This window comes from Oryctolagus cuniculus, chromosome X (assembly GCF_051225735.1).
Source record: "Oryctolagus cuniculus isolate XC-2025 breed Fujian yellow rabbit chromosome X, ASM5122573v1, whole genome shotgun sequence".
Classification (NCBI taxonomy): Eukaryota; Metazoa; Chordata; class Mammalia; order Lagomorpha; family Leporidae; genus Oryctolagus; species Oryctolagus cuniculus.
Genome location: NC_142888.1, coordinates 1,340,936 through 1,367,375, shown reverse-complemented (window position 1 = coordinate 1,367,375; position 26,440 = coordinate 1,340,936). Strand labels below are relative to the sequence as shown.

The 26,440-nt window shown below is 43.7% G+C and overlaps 1 protein-coding gene across 7 annotated transcripts in view; it reads right to left on the bottom strand.

Moving 5' to 3' along the window:
* Positions 1 to 3,623: 3,623 nt before the first annotated feature.
* BMX (BMX non-receptor tyrosine kinase) overlaps positions 3,624 to 26,440 on the bottom strand; it is a 53,466-nt gene continuing 30,649 nt past the window's right edge. For all 7 annotated transcript variants that reach the window (XM_008272377.5, XM_008272378.5, XM_017350007.4 and 4 more), the window contains 9 exons: positions 26,072 to 26,151; positions 23,532 to 23,659; positions 20,990 to 21,064; positions 20,115 to 20,286; positions 16,479 to 16,695; positions 15,533 to 15,597; positions 10,972 to 11,090; positions 8,233 to 8,390; positions 3,624 to 4,069 (listed from right to left, as the gene is read on the bottom strand). In XM_008272377.5, the coding sequence (XP_008270599.3) occupies positions 3,995 to 4,069; positions 8,233 to 8,390; positions 10,972 to 11,090; positions 15,533 to 15,597; positions 16,479 to 16,695; positions 20,115 to 20,286; positions 20,990 to 21,064; positions 23,532 to 23,659; positions 26,072 to 26,151 (1,089 nt within the window). In that variant the 3' untranslated portion in view covers positions 3,624 to 3,994. The remainder of the gene's footprint in view (positions 4,070 to 8,232; positions 8,391 to 10,971; positions 11,091 to 15,532; positions 15,598 to 16,478; positions 16,696 to 20,114; positions 20,287 to 20,989; positions 21,065 to 23,531; positions 23,660 to 26,071; positions 26,152 to 26,440) is intronic.

Sequence of the window (26,440 nt, the reverse complement as noted above, 5' to 3'; positions counted from 1 at the left end):
TTCAAAAGAGCCTCTCCAGCCAAGCCAAAGAAGCCTCAGGTACCTGACACAAAATCTAGCTGTAACACAGACGTTTGAAAACCTTCTCATTTCTGTAACTTCATTCCGGAGTTTTCCCCATCACAGTGATCACTTTTCCCAGCAGGTGAAGTCTGTGGGCCTTCTGTGCAGCAGAGTCCTCTGAAAGAATGGAGCCTTTACCAAGAGTCCTGTACCTGGGCCTAGGCTGAGTAGCAGCAAATGGCGGCCCGTGCGCCTAATCCTGCTCACCATCTGTTTTTATAAGCCTATGAGCTAAGAATGCTTTTCTCATTTTTAAATGGTTGAAAAAAATTAGAATAGGGGCCAGCACTATGGCATAGTGGGTTAAGCTGCTGCCTGCAGTGTTGGCATCTCATATGGGTGCTGGTTCAGGTCCCAGCTGCTCCACTTCCCATCCAGCTCCCTGCTAATGTACCTGAGAAAGCAGTGAAAGATGGCCCAGGTGCTTGGCCCCTGCACCCACGTAGGAGACCTGGAAGAAGCTCCTGGCTCCTGGCTTTGGCCCTGACCTAACCTTGGTCAGGTGTTGTGGCCACTTGGGGGAGTGAACCAGCGAATGGAAGATTTCTGTGTTTCCCTCTTTCTCTAACTCCACCTTTCAAATAAATTAATTAATCTTAAAAGAAAGTAGAATAATATTTCATGGCATGTGAAAATCATGTGAAATTCAAATTTCAGTGTCTACAAATAAAGTTTTATTGAAACCAGCCACACCCATTAATTTTCATGCTAAGACATGCTTTCATGCTGCAAAGCAGGGTTGAGTAGTTGGCATAGAGATGGTACAGCCTACACAGCCCTTTTACAGACAAACTCTGCTGAGCCCTGGGCTGTAAGGAAGCAAGGATTAAATGAAATTACAAATATGAAAGGACTAAATTGGAGCACAGAGACCCAGAAGTGTTTTTTTTTTTTTGCTTTTTTGTGAAATCTGAAGTCATTCACTCAATGTTTCCTTTCTGGGAATTTAACTATTTCTTATGGAGTGTGGGAGGTGTTTTTTTTTTTTTTTAAGATTTATTTATTCAATAGTAAGAGTTACGCAGGAGAGGAGAGGCAGAGAGAAAGAGAGAGAGGTCTTCCATCCGCTGGTTCACTTCCCAATTGGCTGCAACAGCTGGAGCTGCGACGATCAGAAGCCAGGAGCCAGGAGCTTCTTCCGAGTCTCCCACATGGGTGCAGGGGCCCGAGGACTCGGGTCATCTTCTACTGCTTTCCCAGGCACGGTAGAGAGCTGGATTGGAAGTGGAGCAGCTGGGTCTCTAACCAGCACCCATATGGAATGTATTAACCGGCTGCACCACAGCACCGGCCCCAGGTGGGGGATTTTGATAGAAGTAATCAGTTCAGAAATGGCAGGTGTTTCTCAATTATTCTCCCATGTTTACGATCCATCCCACCCTGCCCACTTAAAGATGGGGTCTTAAACCAGTTTCCTCTGCTCATAAACACACTTCCACATTAGAATCAAACCTGAGAAACTCAACTTTCTTAATCCATTTTGTTGGAATCTTTATATTCATTAACACAAGTAGATAGGATGTGAATTTTTCCAACATTCTTGACTTGGTGTTTGGCTTTTGGCAGATCAGAAGAGCTCAGCAAGAGTGGGAGGCACGAGCTGCATTTCACTGGGTCGGTCAAATGCTCTATCTGAACTTGCTCTCTGACTTGCCTTTGGGAAAAGTTCTTACCATATAATCTGCCTTACTCTTCTCTCCCAAGAGAGGATCGGCAGACTCTTGGGTTAAAATAACAACCATAAATGCTGAATATCACCATCAAACACAAACAGCATTTTAAAATAATCATCCATAGTTTAAACAGTGTGAATATTGGTCCGTGCCTCCACTAGTACCACTGAATTTGTTTTCTGATAAACTTCTAGTGGTGCCTTACATTTTGGTTTGGCTTGAGTTTTGGCCTCTTTTCCTAGTAAACGATTCTGTATTGTTTGAATTTTTGCAACAAGTCTGTATTACTGTTGTCATAAAAAGGGTTATCTTTAAAAGATAAAATACACAAAAACAGGAGAAAGGAAAAGAGGGAGCACAGAAAACCCCAGTGTGGGGGAGAGCATTCCCTGGGGGTTAACTAACAGCCTGGTGCAGGCTCCTGCGGGCTGACATCAGAAGCAGGGAAGGCTGGCACTCCCACTTGACTGTGGGCCCATTAGAAGGCGGGCTGGTGCCACTTGATCGTCTGTTCCTTTGTGTGGGGAAGAACCTGGCACACAGTGAATATCAAACAAACATACAAATCAGTGAATAAATACCCTAGTGACTATTTTAAAAATTACCTTTCATTATAAACTGAGATTTCTATGCCTGTATAGAAAACAGAATATTAGCAAGTGTCGATTCTCTGCTGAATAAAGGCATCATTAATTAAACATCAAGAAACAAATAAGATGGCATATTTGAACCAGTTGGTGGGTGAGGGAGTGAGTGGGATGACAAAGGACATTAATGCCTCTGAAAGGAGATTATTAACTTTCACCTGAAAAACAGCCGCAGAGTACAGCTGGGGTGTGTTTGCATTGTAGTAGTGCTCTTCACATACTCTCCCTCTCTCTCCCCTTTCTTGGCATTAGACAAAAAACAATGCAATATTCCAAAACAGATGTGAACTGTGTTCAGCAGGCTGTGAATTGGGACATTCCCAGGAATAGTTTTAAAGCTAAAAATATCTTTTCATAATAGCTATGAGACATTAAAATAGTATTTCTGTATCTGTGTTGAGAGGGCACTGAGGGGCAGACTTGCGGCACAGCAAGGCAGGGATCCCGTATTGAAGTGCGCCTTTGAGACCCTGCTACTCTGTTTCCAATCCAGCTCCCTGCTATTGAACCCTGGAAATCAGTGGAAGAGGGTCCAAGCACTTGGGTCCCTGCCACCCATGTGGGAGACCAGGATAGAGTTCCTGGATCCTGTCTGTGGCCTGGCCCAAACCTGGCTGTCATGGCCACTTGAGGAGGGAACCAATGGATGGAACATTTCTGTGTATCATTCTGCCTTTAAAATAAATATTTTTTTTTAAAAAAGGTAGAATACCGAAATAGAAGCTTCAGTTATCAGACTAGCCTAAAGTCCCAGAGTTCCAAACTCAAGGATCGAAAATGATTAGAAAGCAATAATATAATAAATTCTAGATGTAAAACAATAATTACACTAAACTGAGCTTGGTAACAGTTAAGGTTAAGGCTAAGGAGAAAGCTATCAAATTGCATCTTTATGTTTTCTCTATGTGAAGCATTTAATATATTATTTAATACTATTTAGCTTTTATATTTATGTACATGGTTACACAAAGAGCCATTGTTTTAATATAAATATCAGTTGAGAATTGTGCCATCTGGATTGAATTATGGACCACCTAACGGTGTCCCATCACATAAGGAAGTGCCGTGGGGTAGCTCACGCTGACTGAATCACAGCATCAGGGAGCTTATTAAAACACAAGATGTGCTCTATCAGAACTCCGGGGTAGTTCCTGGGAATCCATGTTTTCATAAGCTCTCCACTTGATTTTCACACATGCTCAAGTTTGCGAGCATTAAAATCTAAAGGCAAATGTCCACATTTCTGCACTTGATAGTATATTTAATGATCATGATAGCGACAATATAAAGAATGGTAATACAAGTAAATTGTCAATCCTGTTCCATCTTTACACATGATACACACTTTCATGTTGCAATGTGAAAATGTGCTGCTGTAGGCTGGAAGTGTTGTATTAAGCACAACATAAACAAAACTTACTAATCTGACCTAAATTTCAAAGAAATCTTTTGTTTCCTACATTGTTTATTCAAAGATAATATAACAAACAACACACAAAACACTATTAAGAACTAGCTAAATTATATTTTGTCTCGCTCTTCCTCCATAATAAGAATGAAAATGTTGGCCAATATTTATATTCATTCTCGTGTTCACTCTGAATTTCTTCTTCAAGGCTTGTCTTTTTCCAGAAGTGGTTCAATGGAAGATAGGAGTTGTTGAAATGTGGGACGCTTTTCTGGAAGCTAAATAAAAGAAATATGCAAATGTTTTAGATGATGGAAGTTATGATAAAAATTAAAAAATAGGGGCAGGGATTGTGGTGCAATGGGTTAAGCCACTGCTTGGGATATCTGTATCCCCTATTGAAGTGCCTGGTTCAAGTCCTGGCTACTCCACCTTCCTTATCCAGCTTCTTGCTAATACACCTATAAAGGCAGTGGATGGTGGTCCAAATACTTGGGTTCCTGATACCCATGTGGGAGACCCAGATGGAATGCCTGGTTCCTGGCTGCAACCTGGGTTAGCCCTGGCTGTTATGCGCATTTGGGGAGTAAAGCAGTGGTTGGAAAATTTCTCTCTCTCTCCCCCTCTCCTTTTCTCTCTCCCTCTCTCTCTGTCACTCTGCTTTTCAAATAAGATTAATATTTTTTTAAAAAAGAAAAGGAGAACGAAATAAAAATAAAAAATGCATATTCAGTCCTGAACCTGGCAACTTTTAAAACGTGGAAACATCACTGACATTTCTACTAAGGTCAGGAACATGGCAAGGATGCCCACTGTACCCACCACTTGTAACATTGCATTGAAGGGATCAGCCAAAGCAATCAGAAAGTGAAAGCAACTAGAGCCCCAAGAATTGGAAAAGAAAAAGTAAATGTGTCTTTATTTGCATACAATATGGTTGTATACCCAGGACAACCCAATAGTATCAAGGTTTGCTCCAGCTCAAACCATAAAGGAATACACTAAGAGAGCAAGATGTAAAATTAACAACTGAATCAGTAACCTTCATCAGGTACCTTTTCCTTTTGACAGTAGATACTTACAGTAACCAATTAGAAGATACCATGGAAGAGAAAACCCATTTATTTTTTATTTTATTTTTGACAGGCAGAGTGGATAGTGAGAGAGAGAGAGAAGAGAGAGAAAGGTCTTCCTTTGCCGTTGGTTCACCCTCCAATGGCCGCCGCGGCTGGCGCGCTGCGGCCGGCACACTGTGCTGATCCGAAGGCAGGAACCAGGTGCTTCTCCTGGTCTCCCATGGGGTGCAGGGCCCAAGCACTTGGGCCATCCTCCACTGCACTCCCAGGCCACAGCAGAGAGCTGGCCTGGAAGAGGGGCAACCGGGACAGAATCCGGCGCCCTGACCGGGACTAGAACCCGGTGTGCCGGCGCCGCAAGGTAGGAAGATTAGCCTAGTGAGCCGCGGCGCCGGCTGAGAAAACCCCATTTATAATAGCAACAACACCAAAAAATACTTAAAAAATTAAGCCCACCAAATAAGGAAAATTTTCAAACACTGCTGAAAAGTGTACATGTAAACTTAAACATTCCTTGTTCTAGAAATAGGACACATCAGTGTCATAAAGATGTCAAATTTCCCAAGATAAAAACTAGACACAGTCTTCTCAAAAATATTTCAAGCTAAACAAATTGATTATGTAGTACATAGATTTTTAAAATGTGCAAAAATGGTTAGGAAACTATACAGAAAGACGAGCAATGGGGTGGGGGGTGAGCTACCCTACCTAATGTTAAAAACAAATCATAGGGCCGGCGCCGTGGCTCACTTGGTTAATCCTCTGCCTGCGGTGCCGCCATCCCACATGGGCACCGGATTCTAGTCCCGGCTGCTCCTCTTCCAGTCCAGCTCTCTACTGCGGCCCGGGAAGGCAGTGGAGGATGGCCCAAGTGCTTGGGCCCTGCACCCGCATGGGAGACCAGGAGAAGCACCTGGCTCCTGGCTTCAGACTGGCACAGTGTCGGCCGTAGCGGCCATTTGGGGAGTGAACCAACGAAAGGAAGACCTTTCTCTCTGTCTCTCTCCCTCACTGTCTATAACTCTACCTGTCAAATAAAAAAAAAGTATCATAAATCTTCTACATACTTAAGGTGGAACTTGCACATGAATACAGAGATCAAAGAGCAGAAAGACCCCGAATAAACACAAATACCTATGAAAATTTAGTATAACATTAAGATAGCATTTCACTACCATTAGGTGGTATCTCATCCCTGGGGATAAGATGATCTTTTAATAAATAGTGATTCCCACAACTGGACACTCATTTAAAAGACTATCTTTGGAGCCATATCTTTGGAGCCATATATCAAAACATACGCCCTAACAATATAGCAGCTCTTCCCGAGTGTGAATTTAGGTTCCAAGACAAGAGATAAAGAACTATGTAAGTTGTTGGCCAGCGCTGCGGCTCAGTAGGCTAATCCTCCGCCTAGCGGCGCCGGCACACCGGGTTCTAGTCCTGGTCAGGGCGCCGGATTCTGTCCCGGTTGCCCCTCTTCCAGGCCAGCTCTCTGCTGTGGCCAGGGAGTGCAGTGGAGGATGGCCCAAGTGCTTGGGCCCTGCACCCCATGGGAGACCAGGAAAAGCACCTGGCTCCTGCCATCGGATCAGCGCAGTTCTCTGGCCGCCAGCCGCGGTGGCCATTGGAGGGTGAACCAACGGCAAAGGAAGACCTTTCTCTCTCTCTCTCTCTCTCTCTCTCTCTCTCTCACTATCCACTCTGCCTGTCAAAAATAAATAAATAAAATAAAAAAAGAACTATGTAAGTTGTGTGCATCAATCATTTCTAGCATCAAGCCTAGAGCCTGCTGTACAGGTGGTTTGTAATTATGTATACAATAATAACAAATGCACAGCCTATACTGTGAGGCACTGTTCTAAGGACTTTATAATAATTCATTCAATCCACACAATAATCCTCTGAGGAAAGTATTTTTTCCTACAGTGAAGCACACAAATAGAAGCAGGCTTGTGCAAAGTCATGCAGTTGGTAAGTGAGCAAAATGGGAATCAAACCAGATAGTCTGGTTCCAGAATCCACACACTTAACTACTATATTTAGTAGTCAGTGAACCATATGTGGGGGTCTTCAAAAAATTCATAGAAAATGCATATTATGAAAAAACTATGTGGGGTTTCAAATTTTCTTAAAAGATTTATTTATTTATTTGAATAAGTTGGGGGGGGAGAGAGAGATCTTCCACCTGCTGGTTCACCCCCCGGGTGGCCACAATGGCCAGGGCTGAGCCAGGCTGGAGCCAGGAGCCAGGAGCTCCATCTGGGTCTCCCAGGTGGGCGCAGGGACCCAATCACTTTGGCTTCTGCTGCTTTCCTGGGTGCATTAGCAGGGAGCTGGATTGGAAGTGGAGCAGCCAGGACCTGAATTAGAGCCCATATGGGAGGCTGGCACTGCAGGCGGTGGCTTTGCCCGCTACACCACCATGCCAGCCCCTCAAAAATTTGTTTGCACCCAAATAAACTCATCTTTTAATTCCATCTTCCAAGAAGCTTTTGAAGAACTCTCATGATCGTTGTGAGATATTCTTGGATTAATGTTCTTCAAAGTCCCCCTTTATCACATCACTGCTCAAAAGTCTTCAATGGCTCCTCATTATGTATAAAAAAGAACTTGCACTCTTCCTCGTCATTAAGTTTGCTGCATCTGGACCAGACCTGCTCCTTCAGATTCATTGGCAGCCCTTGGCGACACTGCTGCAGTGAGCACGCCGTGCGCCCGCCTCTGCGCTGTGCCGTGCGGGTCGCCAGCACCCCTTTCCCTCTGACAGCATCTCCACTCACACGTTTTGCAAATGCTTCCTGATTTGGCCCAGAATCTCAACGCCTTCGGGAAGGTGCTCTGCCTCTCCTCTGACCTCTGCTGGCACGCGTCTATCTTTCTGATGTGGGCGGATAATGGTAAACCGCTTGGTGTTTTCAGTCCCACTGTGGGAGGCAGGGGAGTGAGCATGGGAGCACATTCATTAGTGTCCGTCTGTCGCACTTGCTACCTGAGAGGCCCCGGGGTGTTGTGGTTAAGAACAGGGCCCCTGGTGCAGGTCAGCCCACCATGAGCAGCTGTGGGCAAGTCACTGAACCTCTCCGGGCCTCTGTGCCCCCTTCTGTTGGTCTTAGTGATAACAGTGTGTGTCTCCTGGCGAATGAACCGGTACATGTTGATGAAGTTCTTAGAACAGGGCTGGACGTCAGTTGTCCAGTCAGCCGAGGACACGTGCCTTAGTTGATGCGCGTTTGAGGGCAGCGGCCAGGGCCACCAGCCCTGTGCCAGGCACCTTCCCTCCAAGTAGCTCTGTTCTGCTGGTGATGCGGGAACTATGCTTGATGCACTTGGGACCCCTTCCAGCTCACCCAGGGGGTGCTTACCTCATGCCAGCAGCTGTACATGATCTGGTAGATGGTGTCCGATGCCAGCTGGGGCCGGTAGAGTCTGTGGCCCTGGGAGACCTTCACAACAACCTGGGAGTTGTCATACAAGTCATAGGGCTGCTTCCCCAGGCTGAACACCTCCCACATCAGGATCCCTGCATCACATTCACACACACACACACACACACACACACACACACACACACAGTGAGAGAGAGAAAGGAGAATAAATCAGAAGGTGCAGGATTTGTGGAATGAACTTCACACCCCAGGCCAGGGGGGGCTGTGGACCAGAACAAGGGATTGCTGGGAAATGAGTGCCAGTGAGAAGGGAAGGGGATGGGGCGGGGCCTGCACCATCACTTCTGGAGCCTAGGGTGTCTTCCTCACTTTCCTGAGACCTAGACTCTGTGCTTACAGGAAACCGGGTGAATGCAAGGGCAGCCAGAGGCAGCTTCTTTGATCCGAGATTCTGCTGGGGGCAGAGGGGCAGGGCTCCCATTCAGCCTCTCAGTGACAACGGCCTGAGTAGGGAGGCCAAGCCTCAGCGCTTGCCAGTGACAGCTGGAAGTCCTCCCTCTTCTTTCTGCCTGCCTGGGCTGTGTGTGCAGCCACCGCCTTGCACAGCGGATTTCCTGTGCGTGGCAGCCGGGGGTAAGACCACGCTCGACACCCTTCCTTGGGTGATTGCTGCAGTGCCGCCTCATCTTTCAGGGGCCAGCTCTCCTTCCGGGAATCGGATAAAGTCCCCTGGCTGTCCGCTGGGCAAAGTGCACACACTACGTTTTCACGTCCTGGTTCAGATGTCCACAGCTCCCCAAAGCTCACGCAGGCCATGGTGGACTCCAGGGTCAGAAGCTGAGTTCCAGTCATGGTGGTCATTGGGGCCAGCCAGCAGCAGTGGCCTTGGAGGCTGCGTGCTATCACCGACAGGCTGGTAAGCTTCTGAACCCCTTTCAGCACCAGCCTCCCTGTCTACAAAGAGATGTTTGCACTTAATGGACGTGCCACCAGGGCTAAGAGGGATGAAACGCGTAGAGCACAAGGGCGTTCTGAGTGCCCTTGGATGGGAGCCATCGTGCTGCTGCGGTCAAGGCCAGGGAATTGCGACCATCAGCCAGGTCCAAAAACTTGGAAAACCAGAAATATGCAAAAAGGAGGAAAATTATTCTAAGATCGTAACTGAGGTACTAACCTCAAACTTTTTGTTGACTTCAAGGTTACAGATTTTATGTAAAATATTTGTAATAAAGCAATCTTACACATTGTTGTTGCTGTTTTTTTAAAACACACTCACACATTTTAAAAAAACCATCGAGAAGAGTGCCACTGCCTCGCAACGCTCTCTTTGCAAGGCTGCGCTCGCACTTCTGGGATGACGTCACTGATCGTGACCTCTGTGCGGCTCCACTTGGGGAACTGCTCTCAGAGGCGAGACTCATTTTGAATCTCCTCATTGAGCACAAACTGCTCCAGAATCGATTTAGTGTTTGTAAACAGCCAGAAAGTATGCGGGGCCAAGTTCTGTGGAATAAGCTGAATTATTAAGCTGGGTAATGCTATTTTGTCATCAAAATCAAGCGATAACTATTAAATAAGGGTATTTATAAGGCATAGCAACTGATGGACATTGGAACTAATTTTGACACAAGGTATAAAAATTAATCAACACAAATTATATTCCTTGTGAATTTCTCTTTATCTGGGTACATTTGTTTTTGTACATTAAACAATGCCACTTTTATGAAGGGAACAATTTTTAAAAAAAATTGTTTCACATAGAAAAATAACTGGCTAACTCAATTTTCCTTTTTCCAGACAGTCTTGCAGGTGTCAAGCAGTAAATCAAATTACACTTATGGAATAAGACAGGCATGAAATAGGCCTCAGTCATATTTAATATATTTTATAACTTTATAATAACTTGGGTTATTTATCCTGGGCCCACCTGACACTTACCACGTAGAAAAATGTAAGAAGATCTATGGAGTCACAATTTAAGAATGGGTTCCCTTTTCTGATTACCTTTACTAAATGTCAATACAGATCTTTTAATAAAATAGGAGTCTGGAAACTTTCTGTAAAGGGCCACCAAGGGAGCATTTTAAACTTTGTGGGTCGTACTGTATCTGTGGCAACTACTACATCAGGTACAGATGATACGTGAGTGAACGAGCATGGCTGTGTTATTTACAGAAACAGACCATCTGACTTGGTCCTGGGCTGTGGCTTATCTACCCCAGACTGAAGTGTGGATTTTAACACAGAGAGGAGACCATTTGAGGCCAGGTATGAACCAAAGAAACTCCCAAGTCATATCCGGCGTTTACACTAGGGCTGCCCAAAGAATGGGGTCCTTCGGAAGGGAATGGCTCTCAGTTACTTTCACTCAGAACATCAGTGACTTGATTTGCAGCCCTTAAGTATTTTGGATCTTTGGCAAGCTCAGATTTAGTTTAGGAAACAGTTTGAAATCTTCATAAGAAAAGTTTTTATGCCTTTGAGTTTTATGAGAAAGCACTCATGGGATGTAAATTCTACCAGGTGTGAGAAGACATCCTACCAACCCACCCAAGAAAGAAAATCATGTTCTTCACCCTCTTGCTTATCTTAAGCCATGTGTATCATTTTGCAAATGCTCAAGGCCTTTAAAAATGGATGTTGCTGCTCTGTGGTTTCCTGTTGTGGAAGCAAGCTTACGACATAGGGCCGGGTCCTGTGTGGCCACATCCTTACCGAATGCCCACACATCTGACTTGCTGCTGTATTTGAAGTAGTGAAACACCTCCGGGGCTGACCACTTGACCGGAAACTTTGTTCCTACTGAACTGACATACTGGTCATCAAGGACATACCTGTGGAGGAAAACATCAACACAGCCCTTCAGCGTCACGGTGGCGCAAGGCAGGAAGCCCTCTGTCGCCCATCATTGCCTCTACGGCACTGGCGGCTGCAGGATGTCCAGCCATGCGGAGTCTCCGCTGAGTGTCTTGGGTTTCTGGATGTTTTTTGCTTTCTTTCAATGTGTGAACTTAGCTCCAGGATGCTTATGATTTGCAAGCATTTAAAAATGATATCTAACTTTGAAAATAGCAAAATCTGAGTGTGAAGAATTTGGTAAATTTAGAAAAACCTGAAAATGTTAAGACTAAGTCACTCAGAATCCCACCCCAAAGATAACCTGTAATTCTATCAAAGTACATTTTGTCTGTACTTTCCAATTTGAGCAAAATTGGGTTTCAGTTACATTGAGATTTGCTTTGATTTTCCATTTAATGGCAAATCACAAGCATTTTTCCCTGTGGTTACATTTGCTGCTGCAGCATCATGTTTACTGGCTGAACATGTAAGTTCCTTCTAATCCTCTGCTGTTCTATAGGGACAATGATGAAAAATATCCGATGGAAATATCCAATCAGAAAAACATGTGTTTATGGATGTTCACTAAACCCTTCTTTGGAATAATGATAAAATGTTTTGAAACAACTTCAACATCCCTTTGTGGAGGAGTAATTAAATATATTATGATACATAAATACAATAGAATAGTTGGCAGCATTTTAAAAAAATGATATAGCTCTATATTTACTGAAATAAAAAGATGCTCATAGCATATGGCTATGTGCAAAAGCGAGTATGTGATTGTATTTAATCTTTTTTAAATTGGAGAGACAGACACACAGAGAGAAACAGAGATACAGAGAGAACTCCAATCTGCTGGCTCACTCCCTAATGCCCTCAATGGCTAGGGCTTGGCTGAGGCCAGAATCAGGAGCTGGGAAAGCAATCCAGGTGGCAGGAATCCAACTACCTGAGCCATCACCTGCTGTCACCCAGGGTCTGCATTAGCATGAAGCTGGAATCAGGACTTGAACCCAGGAACTCTGATATGGGACACAGGCATCTTAATCACTAGGTTAAATGTCTGATCTGGGGCCAGTGCTGTGGTGCAGTGGGTTAAAGCCCCAGCCTGCAGCACCGGCATCCCATATGGGTGCAGGTTCGAGTCCCGGCTGCTCCACTTCTGATCCAGTTCCCTGCTAATTTGCCTGGGAAAGCAGTGGAGGATGGCCCCAAGTCCTTGGGCCCCTGCACCCACGTGGAAGACCTGGAAGAAACTCCTGGCTCCTGGCTTCAGACAGGCTCAGCTCCGGCTGTTGCAGCCGTTCGGGGAGTGAAGGAGTGAACCAGCAGATAAAAGACCTCTCTCTCGCTCTGTCTCTACTTCTCTGTAACTCTTTCAAGTAAGATAAATCTTTAAAAAAAATTGCCTGATCCCTGATTCCATTTGTGTGGGAACAGATAGCAAAAGTGCGTATTTGCAAATGTGATTGACTAGGTGTGCTTAAGAATAAGGTCTGAGGGAAGGCCCCCAAATATGCTAGTGCTGATTGCTCCTAGTAATGAAGATGGGGCAAAGAGTGGGGCCAGATTTTCCTTTTGACTTTATACACTGCTGCTACATTTCTCACAATAAGTACATATAATTGATATTATTAATGGGGGTGAGCTCTATTTGTCCACCAAAAGCCAAAACTACGAATGAAAACATAAGGACTTTTAACTAGAGAAAATAGGAAAATAAAAATTATGGAAATTAATATTTGGATAAAGTCAACAGGAAAGTTTTATATCCTAAAATGTGCTGGAGATTTCTACTGTAATTTAAACTATCAGGGGGAAAATGTGGATGAGATCATTCTTCCAAATATTAGCAGTGGTAACACTAAGCCACATTTCCATAGGATTACATACAGCACTCTGCGTGCTTTCTCTCCAAACCCCCTCAGCTCCCCAGACACCACCACAGACACCGAAAGTACTACCCTGGCACCTCTGGGTGAGTTTTCTCATAGCTTAAATCTTCTTTCAACTGATCGGGATTTAATTAAGCCACAGGCGTCTAAATGATGTGGCCCCAGAGCCTCATGGCCAACAGGGTCTGGTGGGTCGCCTCCAGGATTCCCTCATCAGAGCGAGACCCTTTGCCTCCCTTTTCCAAAGCCACAGAGAACCTGGTAGCATGTCGTCTGGGTGCTGGAACAACAGCCAGAATTTCTCTTTGGAAGAAAAGTTGGGGATCAGCTCCCCTGTCCTGGGAGCTGCTCTCTGCTCTAAGGAGCTGTGAACAGATCATGTCTGCTGCCCTTGGGAGAGCCATACGCTTGGGGTATCAGTGTGGGAGACTCATACACAGGCTGATGGAGTGATGGCAGGTGCACACAGCTAAAGGGACACCTTGCCAAAACTGAAGAGTCCCAGAGGAATTACTATGGTTCCCATGGTTTGTACTACACTGAATTTTGGATAGGACATTAAAAAAACAGAAAACCAGATCTTCCTATGGCATTTTGGATCCATGTTTATTAAATACACAGCTGGCCTCTACCAACTCGGCAGATTTCTTTTAAGTGGCATTATTCCTCCTGAGAACTGTGGGAGTTTCTGTTGAGTCAATATAACTTCTTGGCTCTATTTGGTGTCAAGGTCAGGACTACATGCGAGCACTTTTGAGGGCAGGGACTAGCACACTCATCTCAGTGTCTCCACAGAACTTAGGCACTCAGCAGGCACTCAGCGAGTGCTTGTTGACTAGAAAGGCCAATGAGTTTTTCTTCACTTCCTGTGTACACCCAGGAGAATTTTCTCTGAGACTTAAATAGTACGACTTTGAGAACCAAGGAAAGGGAAGGCTCTTTTCAATTGTAACTGAAATGTATCCAAATTGTGAGTCCCAGTGTACACTTTTATGCCTTGTTGGATAATGCAGAAAATTCAGTGATTTTTTTAAAGTAAACATTTATTTATTTAATTAAAGATTTATTTATTTATTTGAAAGTCAGAGTTATAGAGAGAGGGGAGAGGCAGAGAGAGAGGTCTTTTATCTGCTGGTTCACTCCCCAATTGGCCGCAACAGCCAGAGCTGCGGCTGATCAGGAGCCAGGAGCTTCCTTTGGGTCTCCCACACGGGTGCAGGGGCCCAAGGACTTGGACCATCTTCTACTGCCTTCCCAGGCCATAGCAGAGAGCTGGATTGGAAGAGGAGAAGCCGGGACTCGAACCAGTGCCGATACAGGATGTTGGCACTGCAGGCAGCGGCTTTACCCACTATGCCACAGCGCAGGCCCCCATGATTTGATAACAAAAACTTTCCTTGTGTTAATGCTTGGACCATTTTTAAGAGCCTCCCCATACAGGGCCAGCACTGTGACATAGTAGATTAAGCCTCTGCCTGTGGCACTGGCATCCCATATGGGCACTGGTTTGTGTCCCAGCTGCTCCTCTTCCAGTCCAGCTCTCTGCTATGGCCTGGGAAAGCAGTGGAAGACGGCCCCTGCACCCACATGGGAGATCCAGAACAAGCTCCTGGTTCCTGGCTTCAGACTGGCCCAGCACCTGCTGTTGTGGCCATTTGAGGAGTGAACCAGCACATTGAAGACCTTTCTCTCTGTCTCTCCCTCTCTCTGTCTGTAACTCTACCTGTCAAATAAATAAAATCTTTTTTAAAAGTCCCCAAAGAGCTGAAGGAGCCTTGATTGTGTTAAAAATGCATCATAAATATTTGCCCACGGCCGGCGCCGCGGCTCACTAGGCTAATCCTCCGCCTTGCGGCGCCAGCACACCAGGTTCTAGTCCCGGTCGGGGTGCCGGATTCTGTCCCGGTTGCCCCTCTTCCAGGCCAGCTCTCTGCTGTGGCCCGGGAGTGCAGTGGAGGATGGCCCAAGTCCTTGGGCCCTGCACCCCATGGGAGACCAGGAGAAGCACCTGGCTCCTGCCATCAGATCAGCGCAGTGCGCCGGCCGCAGCGCGCCGGCCGCGGCGGCCATTGGAGGGTGAACCAACGGCAAAGGAAGACCTTTCTCTCTGTCTCTCTCACTGTCCACTCTGCCTGTCAAAAAAAAAAAAAAAAAAAAAAAAAAAAGGCTAAATCACAGGCATCCCAGCCCCTTCCCTCAAAAAAAAAAAAAAAAAAAATTTGCCCACAGGATGTGGTTGTAATATATGGTATTCAAATATTTAGGATCTTTATGGAATTCACTCAAGTTTATAAAATGCTGCAATGTTAAAGAACTAAAGAAAGTGAGCTCAGGGATTTCCGAAAAACAATCCCATTGTACAGGTGAAGTGTTTCACAGATAGCCAGAGGCAGTGGGGGGGAGGGGGAGGGCAAGCACGCAAATTCATAAGCCACCAGCTCAGAGCCCCTTCTATATCGACCGAAGGCCTTTAATTATGATGGCGTTCAAATGCTAATGGAAAGTGCACCTGCATGGGTGGTCCCACTGGAGTCGCTTACCTAGTCATTCCAAAGTCGGACACTTTCACGGAGAGATCACTGTCCACCAAGCAGTTCCGAGCAGCCTTCGGAGGAGAAACAAATCAGCGAGTCGGAAAAGTGAGCAAGAATCTCCAGACGTCAGTCAGAAGTTTCCTCCTTTTAAGCCAAATTCCCAGCAAAATCTCATTGTCTATCACAACGCCAAATTCTCTGAAGTTGTCGCTTTTTCCTTTGTAATTTTCAGTTTCTCAAAACATAAATGTGCTTCTAGAAGTATCTGTCACCCAAGCATTCCTCCTTGCCAAGCAGTAGGAGTGATGCTTTAAACGGGAGCGTCTAGGGTCTCCCTTTCTACCACTAGATAAAGTGTATTGGCAGACATTTTGAAGGCATAAATGCTGCACTAGGGACCTAGTGACACTAGGGACCCAGGCAAGGCATCTGGCCTAGTGCGCATGGTGTGCTGCTGCCCAGCACAAGAAAGCTCTGAAGACAAACCCCAGTGAGCACCAAGCGCAACACTTCCCATCCACACCAACCCAAACACACACACGCATGCACACACACACACACAATTTCACTTCTATTTTCTTGTATTTTTAGTTATTATGTCAAATTACTGCTTTACCATTAAGTCATTCCAGAATTTAAAAGGCTACGTTGGATTTGATGGTTCCAACAAACACTAAATTGGCCATTTTCCTTCCCACCTCTTTTCCTCCATATCAAACTCAGCTATGTAGATCTTGATGGCTTATTTTACTCTTACCATTCTTCCCACACTTCAAATCGTTTATTTTTAAATGTGATTATTCTGAAAGTCTCATGTGCTTACACAAGTGGCAAATGAGTAAAGTAAAAGTGAAGGCACCCTCCTTGCCCTCCCTCCCGATGGCCCATCCCTCAGGGTGGGAACTGAGGGCTACTTTCTTTTCTTCTTTGAGCTTCCAATGGCTCTGCTTACCAGGTCTCGGTGGATGAACTGGTGGCTCTCCAAGAAGGCCATGCCTTCACAGACATTGTAGCACATTTCCAAGAGCTGGGAGGGTTCAAGTCCTTTTCCATGACTCTTCAGGTAATTAAGCAAGCAGCCATTGGTTATGTATTCAGTCACTATGTATATGGGATATTTCTTTGAACACACTCCATAGAATTTAACCAGCTTGGGATGACTGAGTTTCCTGGAAAGAACAGATTTTCAAAGTTCAGTACTGAATTTCCACACTCCATTTTCCAGATGTCCTGAGAAATGAATCACTTTCAGATTTTTGACATGATTTCCTCCCTTCTACTTGAATAGAGAAGGTCAGGAAAAAGTTCAGGACCTCATCTCGGGATCACAATACCCTTGGAGGCAAAAAAAAAAAAAAAAAAAAAGCCTCTGTATCAGCAGTTTCTTGATGCTTTGTTCAACTTTCCTGTAGGGAATCAGGGCAGTGATGACCTGTTGTCTCAGAAACCCTGTTTAGTCTTGCAGCATCTTGAATTTGGAGAAAGCTGCATCCAAAAAAAGTCACTTCCATTTTAAAGTATCTAACTCTCATGTCTAAATATTTAATTCTAAAAAATCCCATAATAGAAAGGGTGTGGGTAAAATGAAAATGATCGTTAGGTTCAGGATTAGATGGGAGGTGGAGTGAACTAGGTCCAGCACAGCAAAGACAAATACTGCCTGATCTCACTCACACAGGAAATGTAAAAATGTTGATCTCATAGAAGTTGGGTAGAATGGTGGTTATTAGAGGCTGCAGGGGGTAGGAGGAAATAGGTAATAAAGAGAGGTTGATGAATGGGTGCTAAGTTGCAGCCAGATGGGAAGGATAGTCCTGGAATCTAGTGCACCACAGGGTGATGGTAGCCTTAGGCATTTTATTTCAGAGCACTGATTTAAGTGTCAGCTGCTCGACTTCTGAAACAGCTCCCTGCTAATACACCTGGGAAGGCATCAGAAGATGGCCCAAGTCCTTGGGCCCCTGCCAGCCGTGTGGGAGACCCAGAAAGTGTTTCAGACTCCTGACCTTGGCCTGGCCTGGCCCTGGCCATCACAGTCACTTGGCCAGTGAGTCAGCAGATAAAAGATCTCTTTCTGTCCCTGTCTCTCTTCATGAATAAATAAAATAAATCTTTATAAAATGTATATTTCAAAATAGCTATTTTATATATAAAATGTATATTTCATTAGCCTCCCCAATGAGATCATCACACAATGTATATATGTATCAAAACATCACAGTACTTCCCAGATATATACCATTCAAAAAGATCATTTTACATTATTGTCACATTATTTTTTCAGTGAGAAATGTAGTAGCTACCACATGGCATAGCACTTCTGGTGGATCACGACAGGATGAATGTTCAGTTTTTATAACTTCATCAACTTGTCACATGATTTATCTACATCAATTTACAGGATAATTCTTTAATGTTCAGATGTATAAGTTAAACCTAAATTTAGCATGTTAACAACTTTTAAATTTTTAACAAGTGAAGATTTATTAAATATCTGCTTATTTTCTTCTATCTACATTTAAAATAAGGACATAGCTTACAATGTTACTCAGGTAGTGAGCTCAGTTACACATCTTTGAGCAATTTTAGAGCCTTAAATGGCTCTCAGAACTGTTCCCTTCAAAGGGAAGGCTTGCGGTAGGCCAAAGGTCCATCACCCAATAAAAGCTGTTCTTTGAGCAAATGTAGTCCCTGCCCAGGGGTTCGTGGGTAGGAACACAAAGTCAACAGTGATAGTCCCTACATGATAGGCCTCAGTTTGATCAGTGCATTGGGATTTAACATTTTCCTGTTGCGACACAGTTTGGTATTTTTCTTTATGTGTAGGTGATAATGATGTTTTATGATTATTTGCAACTACTGTAATGGAAAAAATGATTAAAGTTTCAACAGGACTCAGGGGTTGCACCATGTGCCCAATTTCCAGATTCTGCCATTTTATTCGCTCCTACAAAAGGAGACTAGCAAGGGCTCCCTCCCTGGTTTTATGACAATTCATTTGTCAAAGGCAGAACTAGCTATGTAATTTCTAGGTACTAGTGCAAAATGAAAATGCAGGAATTCTTGTCTAAGAATTATGAAGCATTTCAGGATGGCAACATTGAAGTACTAAAGTACACAGCTCTTCCACGTGCTGGGGGCCCTTGCAACTGTGTAGGTCACGTGCCCAGGAAGCTGGCCTTGGCCAAAGGCTTACATCCACATAGAACTTCTGCTTCCAAACAGTCTTGCACTTGTGGTGAAATGCTTGCTCTAGATTGTCCTGGTCCCTTTAGTCTTCACAAGACAATGACTAAGGAAACGGACACTGGAATGTGCCTGGCTTTGCTGCTCAGCTTTGCCACTTTTATTAGCTTGTTGACTTTGTGCAAGTTTTTTCTTATTGGCTGCACTTTAGTTTATTATATAAACAAAGCAATAGTACATCTCTCATAGGCTTTTTTGGATAATTCAATGAGTTAATATTTATCAAGTGTTTGGAGAAATGCCTGTAAACACTATATAATATTTAAATAATAATTCTTAAAGTATTCTCAATCTGTAACAGGTTAGGACTTGTGCTTTCAACTGTCTTTGACCAAAGCCCTGCTATCACACTGCTTTTTATACCAGGCTGATTGGTTCCCCGAAAAGTAGAGTGACTAACTGTCCTGGTTTGCCTGAGACTGAGGAATATCCAAGGATGCAGGACTTGCGATTGGTAGACCCAGGAAAGTCTCAGGCAAACCTGGTTGCTTGGTTACCCTACAAAGTCTAATTCACCATGCTGCGCTCGGAGCTGAGATCTGTTAGGTAGGGTATCTTCATTTATCAAGCAAGGAGAGAAGTAGAGTGAGAAGGGAGTTTTAACTGGGCTGTACTGAAGGTGCAAGGAGGAAAAGGATATCGCCAGCAGCGTATTAGTTTCAAGCACTGCCTCAGCCTTGTGTGACAGCCCCACTGTGACCCGCATTCCACCATGCACCTCCCAAAGGACGAGGAGACCACAGAGCCAAGGAGACATTCCTGCCTAGAGCCTTACTGTCCCACTCTTAGTTACCCTGGGGTACTAGGACTCTGGGCCCCCTTGTCCACATAGTCTTGTGGCCTCCTCCAGCACCTATGTAGACCCCTCCTGGGCCAGTCCCCCAAATGGTGATCTGTGCTATCCTTAGCCAAGATCATTGGTTAGTGGATAGTTGTTTGTTGGAGACACTGAGGGAGCTTGGGTGTGCTGAATGCTGTGCCTGCAACCTAAGTACGAGACCTCGCTGGGTGCAGAAGGGAACTGGGGAAAGGATGGAAGGAGAGCGGGAGATGTGGGACTTTGGGGGAACCATAGACCAGAAGTTAGTTTCTCTATAGAGTTTCTCTATAGAGGGAATTCTAAATTTGAACATGACCTTTAGGTTGTTGTGAAGTTATACTTGTTAAAGTGGGAGCACTGAACTGGTTTTATTTAAGTTTGTTAGCTCAGCTTCTAACTTGTGCATATTTATATAAATATTATGGATTCTTGCTCTAGGTCTTGCAAATGTTAGAGACAGGCTTGTTAGTGCACATGTCCTCGCTGGCGAGGGACAACTGCCATTCTACTGGGAAAACCTACATCATTGTCTGGGCCTCCTGGAAGAATTCGTCTTCTGACATGGAGCCCTCTTTGATCATCTTCACAGCAACATCGTACTGCCCCTTCCACTTGCCCAGCTGGACCACTCCAAACTGGCCACTTCCTAGCTCCTTCAACAGGGTAATCTCTTCTCTTTTTAGTTCCCAGATTCCTAAGAAGGCAAGACAGACACTCTTTAGGTTCAGAGTAGAAGGGTTTGGGGCCAACAGCTTCCCACGTGGTTTCCCCTCTAGTGAGATTTCCATACCCACGATATGAAGAAACATGAGCCTTTTCCTTTTCAGGCTGTTAACTTTAAACAAATGTGGTCTTATGAGCGCATGATGCTGTTGCTCAGGACAATATTGTTCTTGAAGCAGCTACAGTTATTGATAAGAAGACTCAAAGGAAAAACTTTGCCAACTGGCGGGAATCCTGAAGAGATTCAATGCCAAACATATTCCATGCCCTTATGTTGGTAAGTTATGGTTACATTTTCATCTCAAGCCAATTCAGCTGTGCTCTGAGTGGGTGTCACTATCCTAAACATGCAGGCTGGGTACTGACTCTGCTGAGCAGCACAGAAGTCAAGAACAAGAAAGGTCAGGCAATGGGTTGCTAGAGGCTAATGATTGGATTGAGTAAGAAAAATCTCACAATCTTTTTGGTAATGCTGGGGAGACTAAAGATAGAATTTGGGAGGCAAGAATTTCTTTTGAAAGAAAAAGAACAAATATATTAGGGATAAAGTCCTGTCTGGCATGATCTGAACAGGGCCCTCATTGTTGCCCCCCCGCTTTCAGCTTATCACCCATAAATTTTTAGACCCAAAATGGTGAGAAATGAAATTTAAGAGCCCAAAGGTATGTCCATACCACTTCCCAAGGACACAGATACTGGGACTTTGTTGGCCTTGGTTGACACTGGGTGGCGGAGCCTTGTGATCATGCCTGTAATGGAATCAGCATCATATCATCACATCATTTTATTATATTACGTCACATTGCATAACATTGGTTCACAACCATCCTCTCTCCACAGTAGCTGAAAGAGCAAAGAGTTCAGGATGTTTTGAAGGCATAAAATAAAAAATAAACGACCTAAATTTTTTTAAAAAATTGAGTCTATTACTAAATTTCATTCATTGGTCAAATAATTTTGTTCACATAGGGTCATGGTAAAGCTAGGTTAAACTCATCATACTAATTATAGTAGCTTGAAAGAATTCATTTGAAAAACAGATATTTCTTGCTTTAAATGTGGATGTTTTCCAAATTATGGGAACTATCACCCATGTCCTTTTCCCCTTCTTCCTTTTTCTATGTATTTGTTTGCTTTTTATATGAGTGTTCTATGTATAATGTGTTTGTTTGCTTTTTAAAATCCTCCAGATTTAATCAGCAAAATTGAAATAAATAAAATTTTAAAATTAACACATTTCTCAGAAATATATATATAGAACTACTGCTATAATGACATATTATGTGGGTCATAAAATACACTCACAAATAGAAAACTCTAGAAAATGATATTAATAAAACAAATCTAAAGAAACATCTTTTTTTTTTTTTGACAGGCAGAGTGGACAGTGAGAGAGAGAGACAGAGAGAAAGGTCTTCCTTTGCCGTTGGTTCACCCTCCAATGGCCGCCACGGCCGGCGCGCTGTGGCAGGAGCACCGCGCCGATCCGATGGCAGGAGCCAGGAGCCAGGTGCTTCTCCTGGTCTCCCATGGGGTGCAGGGCCCAAGCACTTGGGCCATCCTCCACTGCACTCCCTGGCCACAGCAGAGGGCTGGCCTGGAAGAGGGGCAACCGGGACAGAATCCGGTGCCCCGACCGGGACTAGAACCCGGTGTGCCGGCGCTGCTAGGCGGAGGATTAGCCTAGTGAGCCGCGGCGCCGGCCGAAACATCTTAATATTTTCTTCACACTGTGAACTTTCTTGTGCATAATTTCAGGTGGAATCATTCCATATAGAGATGTCTATTTATACAATACTTTTCACAAAAGCGACTTTTGGGATGCTACAGATTACAACGAACAATCAAAGAAATTGGGGAAAAGGAAAAATATAAGAAAGAACTAAAATGGAAGGCAGAGGTAAGGCCAATTCGTCTATGCACAGCAAGGAAGGCAGGCAGAGTAGAGCAGGTTTGACACTGAGTCCATGGCTCCTTCTCAGTCACTATTCTCCAACACACAGCACACAAGGGATTTCTCTATTACTTTCACCAGTCAATTAGGCAAGCATTTAAAAGAATGTTGGTGAGGATGAGAGAAATTGTTGTTAGTGGGATTGGATGTTTCTTAAAAACACTTGGCAACATGGACATTTTTAATAGTCTTAGCCTTTGTGCCAGAAATTCCACTTCTAGGAATTTGGCTATAGGAACTATCTGGGTACACAGGGCTATGTGCACAAGATTGTACACTGAAGCATCCATTGCAATGTCAAAATATTGAACATGACCCATCTGCGAACCAACAGAGAGCTGGGTGAATAAATTATGCAGGGGGCCGGCGCCGTGGCTCACTTGGTTAATCCTCCGCCTGTGGCGCCGGCATCCCATATGGACACCAGGTTCTAGTCCCAGTTGCTCCTCTTCCAGTCCAGCACTCTGCTGTGGCCCGGGAAGGCAGTGGAGGATGGCACAAGTGCTTGGGCCCTGCACCCGCATGGGAGACCAGGAGGAAGCACCTGGCTCCTGGCTTTGGATTGGTGCAGCACCAGCAGTAGCGCCCACTTGGGGAGTGAACCAATGGAAGGAAGACCTTTCTCTCTGTCTTTCTCTCTCTCACTATGTATAACTCGACCTGTCAAGTAAATTAAAAAAAATATGGAGTAACTCTGCCAAAGAATTCTATGTAGCTGTTAAATAGATCAAAATAAGCTATACATACAAAGAAAAATCCCTAAGACATAATGAAGAGAAAAAGAAAGCTGAACAGTAGGTGTAGAATGATCTCATTTCTGTAAAAAGGTAATGTATATACATATCATTTCTATTTATATATAATGAATCATAAGTGTTAGTATCAGCATACAAAAAATCTATCATAATAGACACTAACTTGTCCATGGAGGCTCTCCACCTATTGACATATATTTCTGTAATATTTGAATTTTAGAATTAACTTGTTTCTATAGGCAGGAGAAACCTTACAGATACTTTTATAAAGATAATTTATCCTTTTAAGTTGTTCAACTCATTCAGTGTCATTCTTTATGGCATTTTGGAGTATACCTTGTTATATTCCAGGAAAATAAGTTAAAAGTCACATAACCAAAGGGCTCAACAGCATTTTTTCCTACTTTCGAGGTTCCCTATATAATTAGGAATATTATGATCAGTAGTATCCAAGAAAACGGATATTTACCAACAAGATCCCATAAAAGAAAGATTGAAATAGGTTACCTGCTGAATTGTGTTGATGATAGTGAATAAGCTTTGGAATGGAATCAAAACAGTAGTTTTCTGCCAGATATAATTTGTTCTCACCATTTGTATGCACATGGTAATGTTTGACAGTTCCTTTTTTATCACTAGTAAAGAAGAAAATGTTTTTTAAAAAAGCATTTTACATAAATGACTGAAGCTTGATTCAGCAATGGTTAGATAATTATTTTAAATGTATGGATGTCAGGAGACGGAAGTCAGGAGGGGTTCCCAGCCCTGACAGCTGGTGTTTATCGGGAGGTACTCATGACACCCAGTAATTATGGAAGAGGCTCTGCTCTGAACTCAACGTATCCTTCGTGCACATACTGAATTCATCTACAATAAAATTTCAACTTTCCACCCTTAATAATTATAAAACTCAAATCTTCCTTTGACATTTGAGAGGCTTTGAAGCTCTTCACGATCATTATTCACAACATGAATTCTCTTTTAGGATAATGATGGAGATAAAAGTGAGGGAGGCCAAGACGATTAGGCTGTGAGTATTCCCACCCCTGAGCACGAGTAGAAAGTTCTTTTGGGAGTGGGGCTTGCGGTTTGAAGTTGATGAGGCTGTCCTTTAATTCCTCATGCGAGCTTGTACTTTCTCCCCATAAAATAGTCTATTCTTTTCCTTTACTTTTAGAAAACAGTGGTGAGCTGAGGCACACTGCTTTAGGCTAATCAAAAATAATACACCTGTTTCACATTTCAGAGTATTGCACAGTGGTCAAGAACTGGGCTTTGAGTCCAGTTGCACAGCTTGCTAACTACTTCATCTGGTTGTTATATAGATTCAATATCTGTCTATCTGCTCTATGCTTGGCACATAAGAAACATAATAAATAATAATAAATTGCTGTGGTTGTAATATCATTCTAGTTAAAGCTGCAATTATAAAGAGGAGAAAGGGTGCATATTTTTGGTGCAAATGGCCAACTGGCTTGTGGTGTCAGCATGAAATTCACTCAAGCCCATTGAGGAAGTTTCATAAAAGAGGGTTTCGTTTTCATTAATTAGGACTGTTTTCATTTGATTCCTTATCTCTTTTCTGATTTGTCTACATGGTCACCTTCAGAAATGAATCTGGTGTCAAAAAGTGTGATTAAGGCATTTAATATGAGGTTTGGTGGAAACTTCAGGGCCAGAGGGTCATAGAGCTTTTTATACTCAGTGATCAAAGTCTTCTCCTAGTTCTTGGCTTTAGCCAGTATCCAGGTGTCATCATGTGCAACTGAGATGCACTGGGGACAGGACTTCTGGCATTGAAAAATGTTGTACAACCACTCAGGGTACATCCTATCATCTCACACTGGAGATAGGTGTTATAAAAACCTTCTCAAAATAAAATAACTTTCATCACTTTCATCACTTAATTATCATAAATATAAACATAAGCATCATGGGATAGGGTACACGCAGAAGGTACCAAGGCAGAGGGTAATGTGATTCACTGTTGAAAAAGGACACACACATAGAAATATGTGTTTCCAAATTATCCTAATCAAGTTTTGGTCTGATTCCTGTTCCAAAATATTGAGGGTTTCAGTGTAGACACAGAATGTGGATAAAGGAACATAACTTGTTATTGGAAGCCTGGTTTCAAGTCAGACACTTTGTGGGCAGATCTTTATAAACTCTCTTTGACCCTCAATCCTTCCATCTGTAAAATGGTGAAATAAAAGCAACTGTCCTGTGTGCTTTGTTGGACAATTACAAGGACAAAAGAGCTAACAACCAGTGGCAAAGTGACTTATAGCACTCCAGATGTTGGCGATGGATGGCTTTGTATGAGATGACTATGGAGTGTCTTACATGCCTAGGTGTTGGGGTGCAGAGAGTGGAGCAAGGAAAACTACTTTTGCCAGCAGCAACAACAATAACTGTAACTGCTCTTAGCTTATTAATTGCTCACCATGTGCCAGACAGTTTTAATCCCATATGGATTAGCTAACAGTAGCCCTAGAACATAATCATCATCATTATACCCCCTTTTCAAGTGACAAAGTTGAGCCACAGGCATTTGTTCAACTTGCTCAATGCCATGAAAGCTTGAAATGGCAGAGCTAGCATTTGAATCTATAAGTTTGGTTTCAGACTGGAACTCAGCCACACAGAGAGGACAGCACCTTAAAAAGAGGCTATGCAGAGAACATAGCTACATGGATTCAGCCTTCTGCTGACTCTGGAAGGACTCACTAAGCACTGGATATTGGGGTAGGTTTCTTAGCTCAGCGCATGACTAGGGTTGAGAGTGCAGAGACTCCATTGTTATTTTGCTCTCTTTCTGGGCTTAGATTTGCATGGAAGGGAATCAGCCAGGAGTTTTTTAATAAATGCTTCCTGAGGCTGTGCTCAGGCACTCCGCTGTTGCCTGGGTGGGCAAGAGATAGGCTCACCCAGAGAACAGCCCCCTGCAAGTAGATGGCGTCTTATTCTGAAATGCGATGATGTGATTAGCACATTCAAAGAACATACATAGAAAAAGAAAAGAAAGAAATCATCATCATACTTACTTCACAGCCTTACTAAATAAGGACACTGTGTACATTCCCACCTGGCTGGAATTTCGAACCATAAATGCTCCTTCTTTTCCCTGAAGAGGGAGGAAAACGAAGAAGGAATGGGGCACATTTTCATTCTTGAAAACAGTTTTTCACCATAGTTGGAAGGAAAAGAACTCTTTTACATTCACTTTAAATGTTACTGAGGTCACAGTAAATCCAATAGTTGACATAGAAGAGGTGCATGGTGTAACTTTCCTCCTTTTCTCTCAAAATTCTTATGAACTACCCTTTATGCTTCAATGCTTTCTCTCCAGTTATTTATTTATTTATTTAATTTATTTCAGAGGGAGTAGGGAGGGAGGAGAGAGAGAGGGAGCA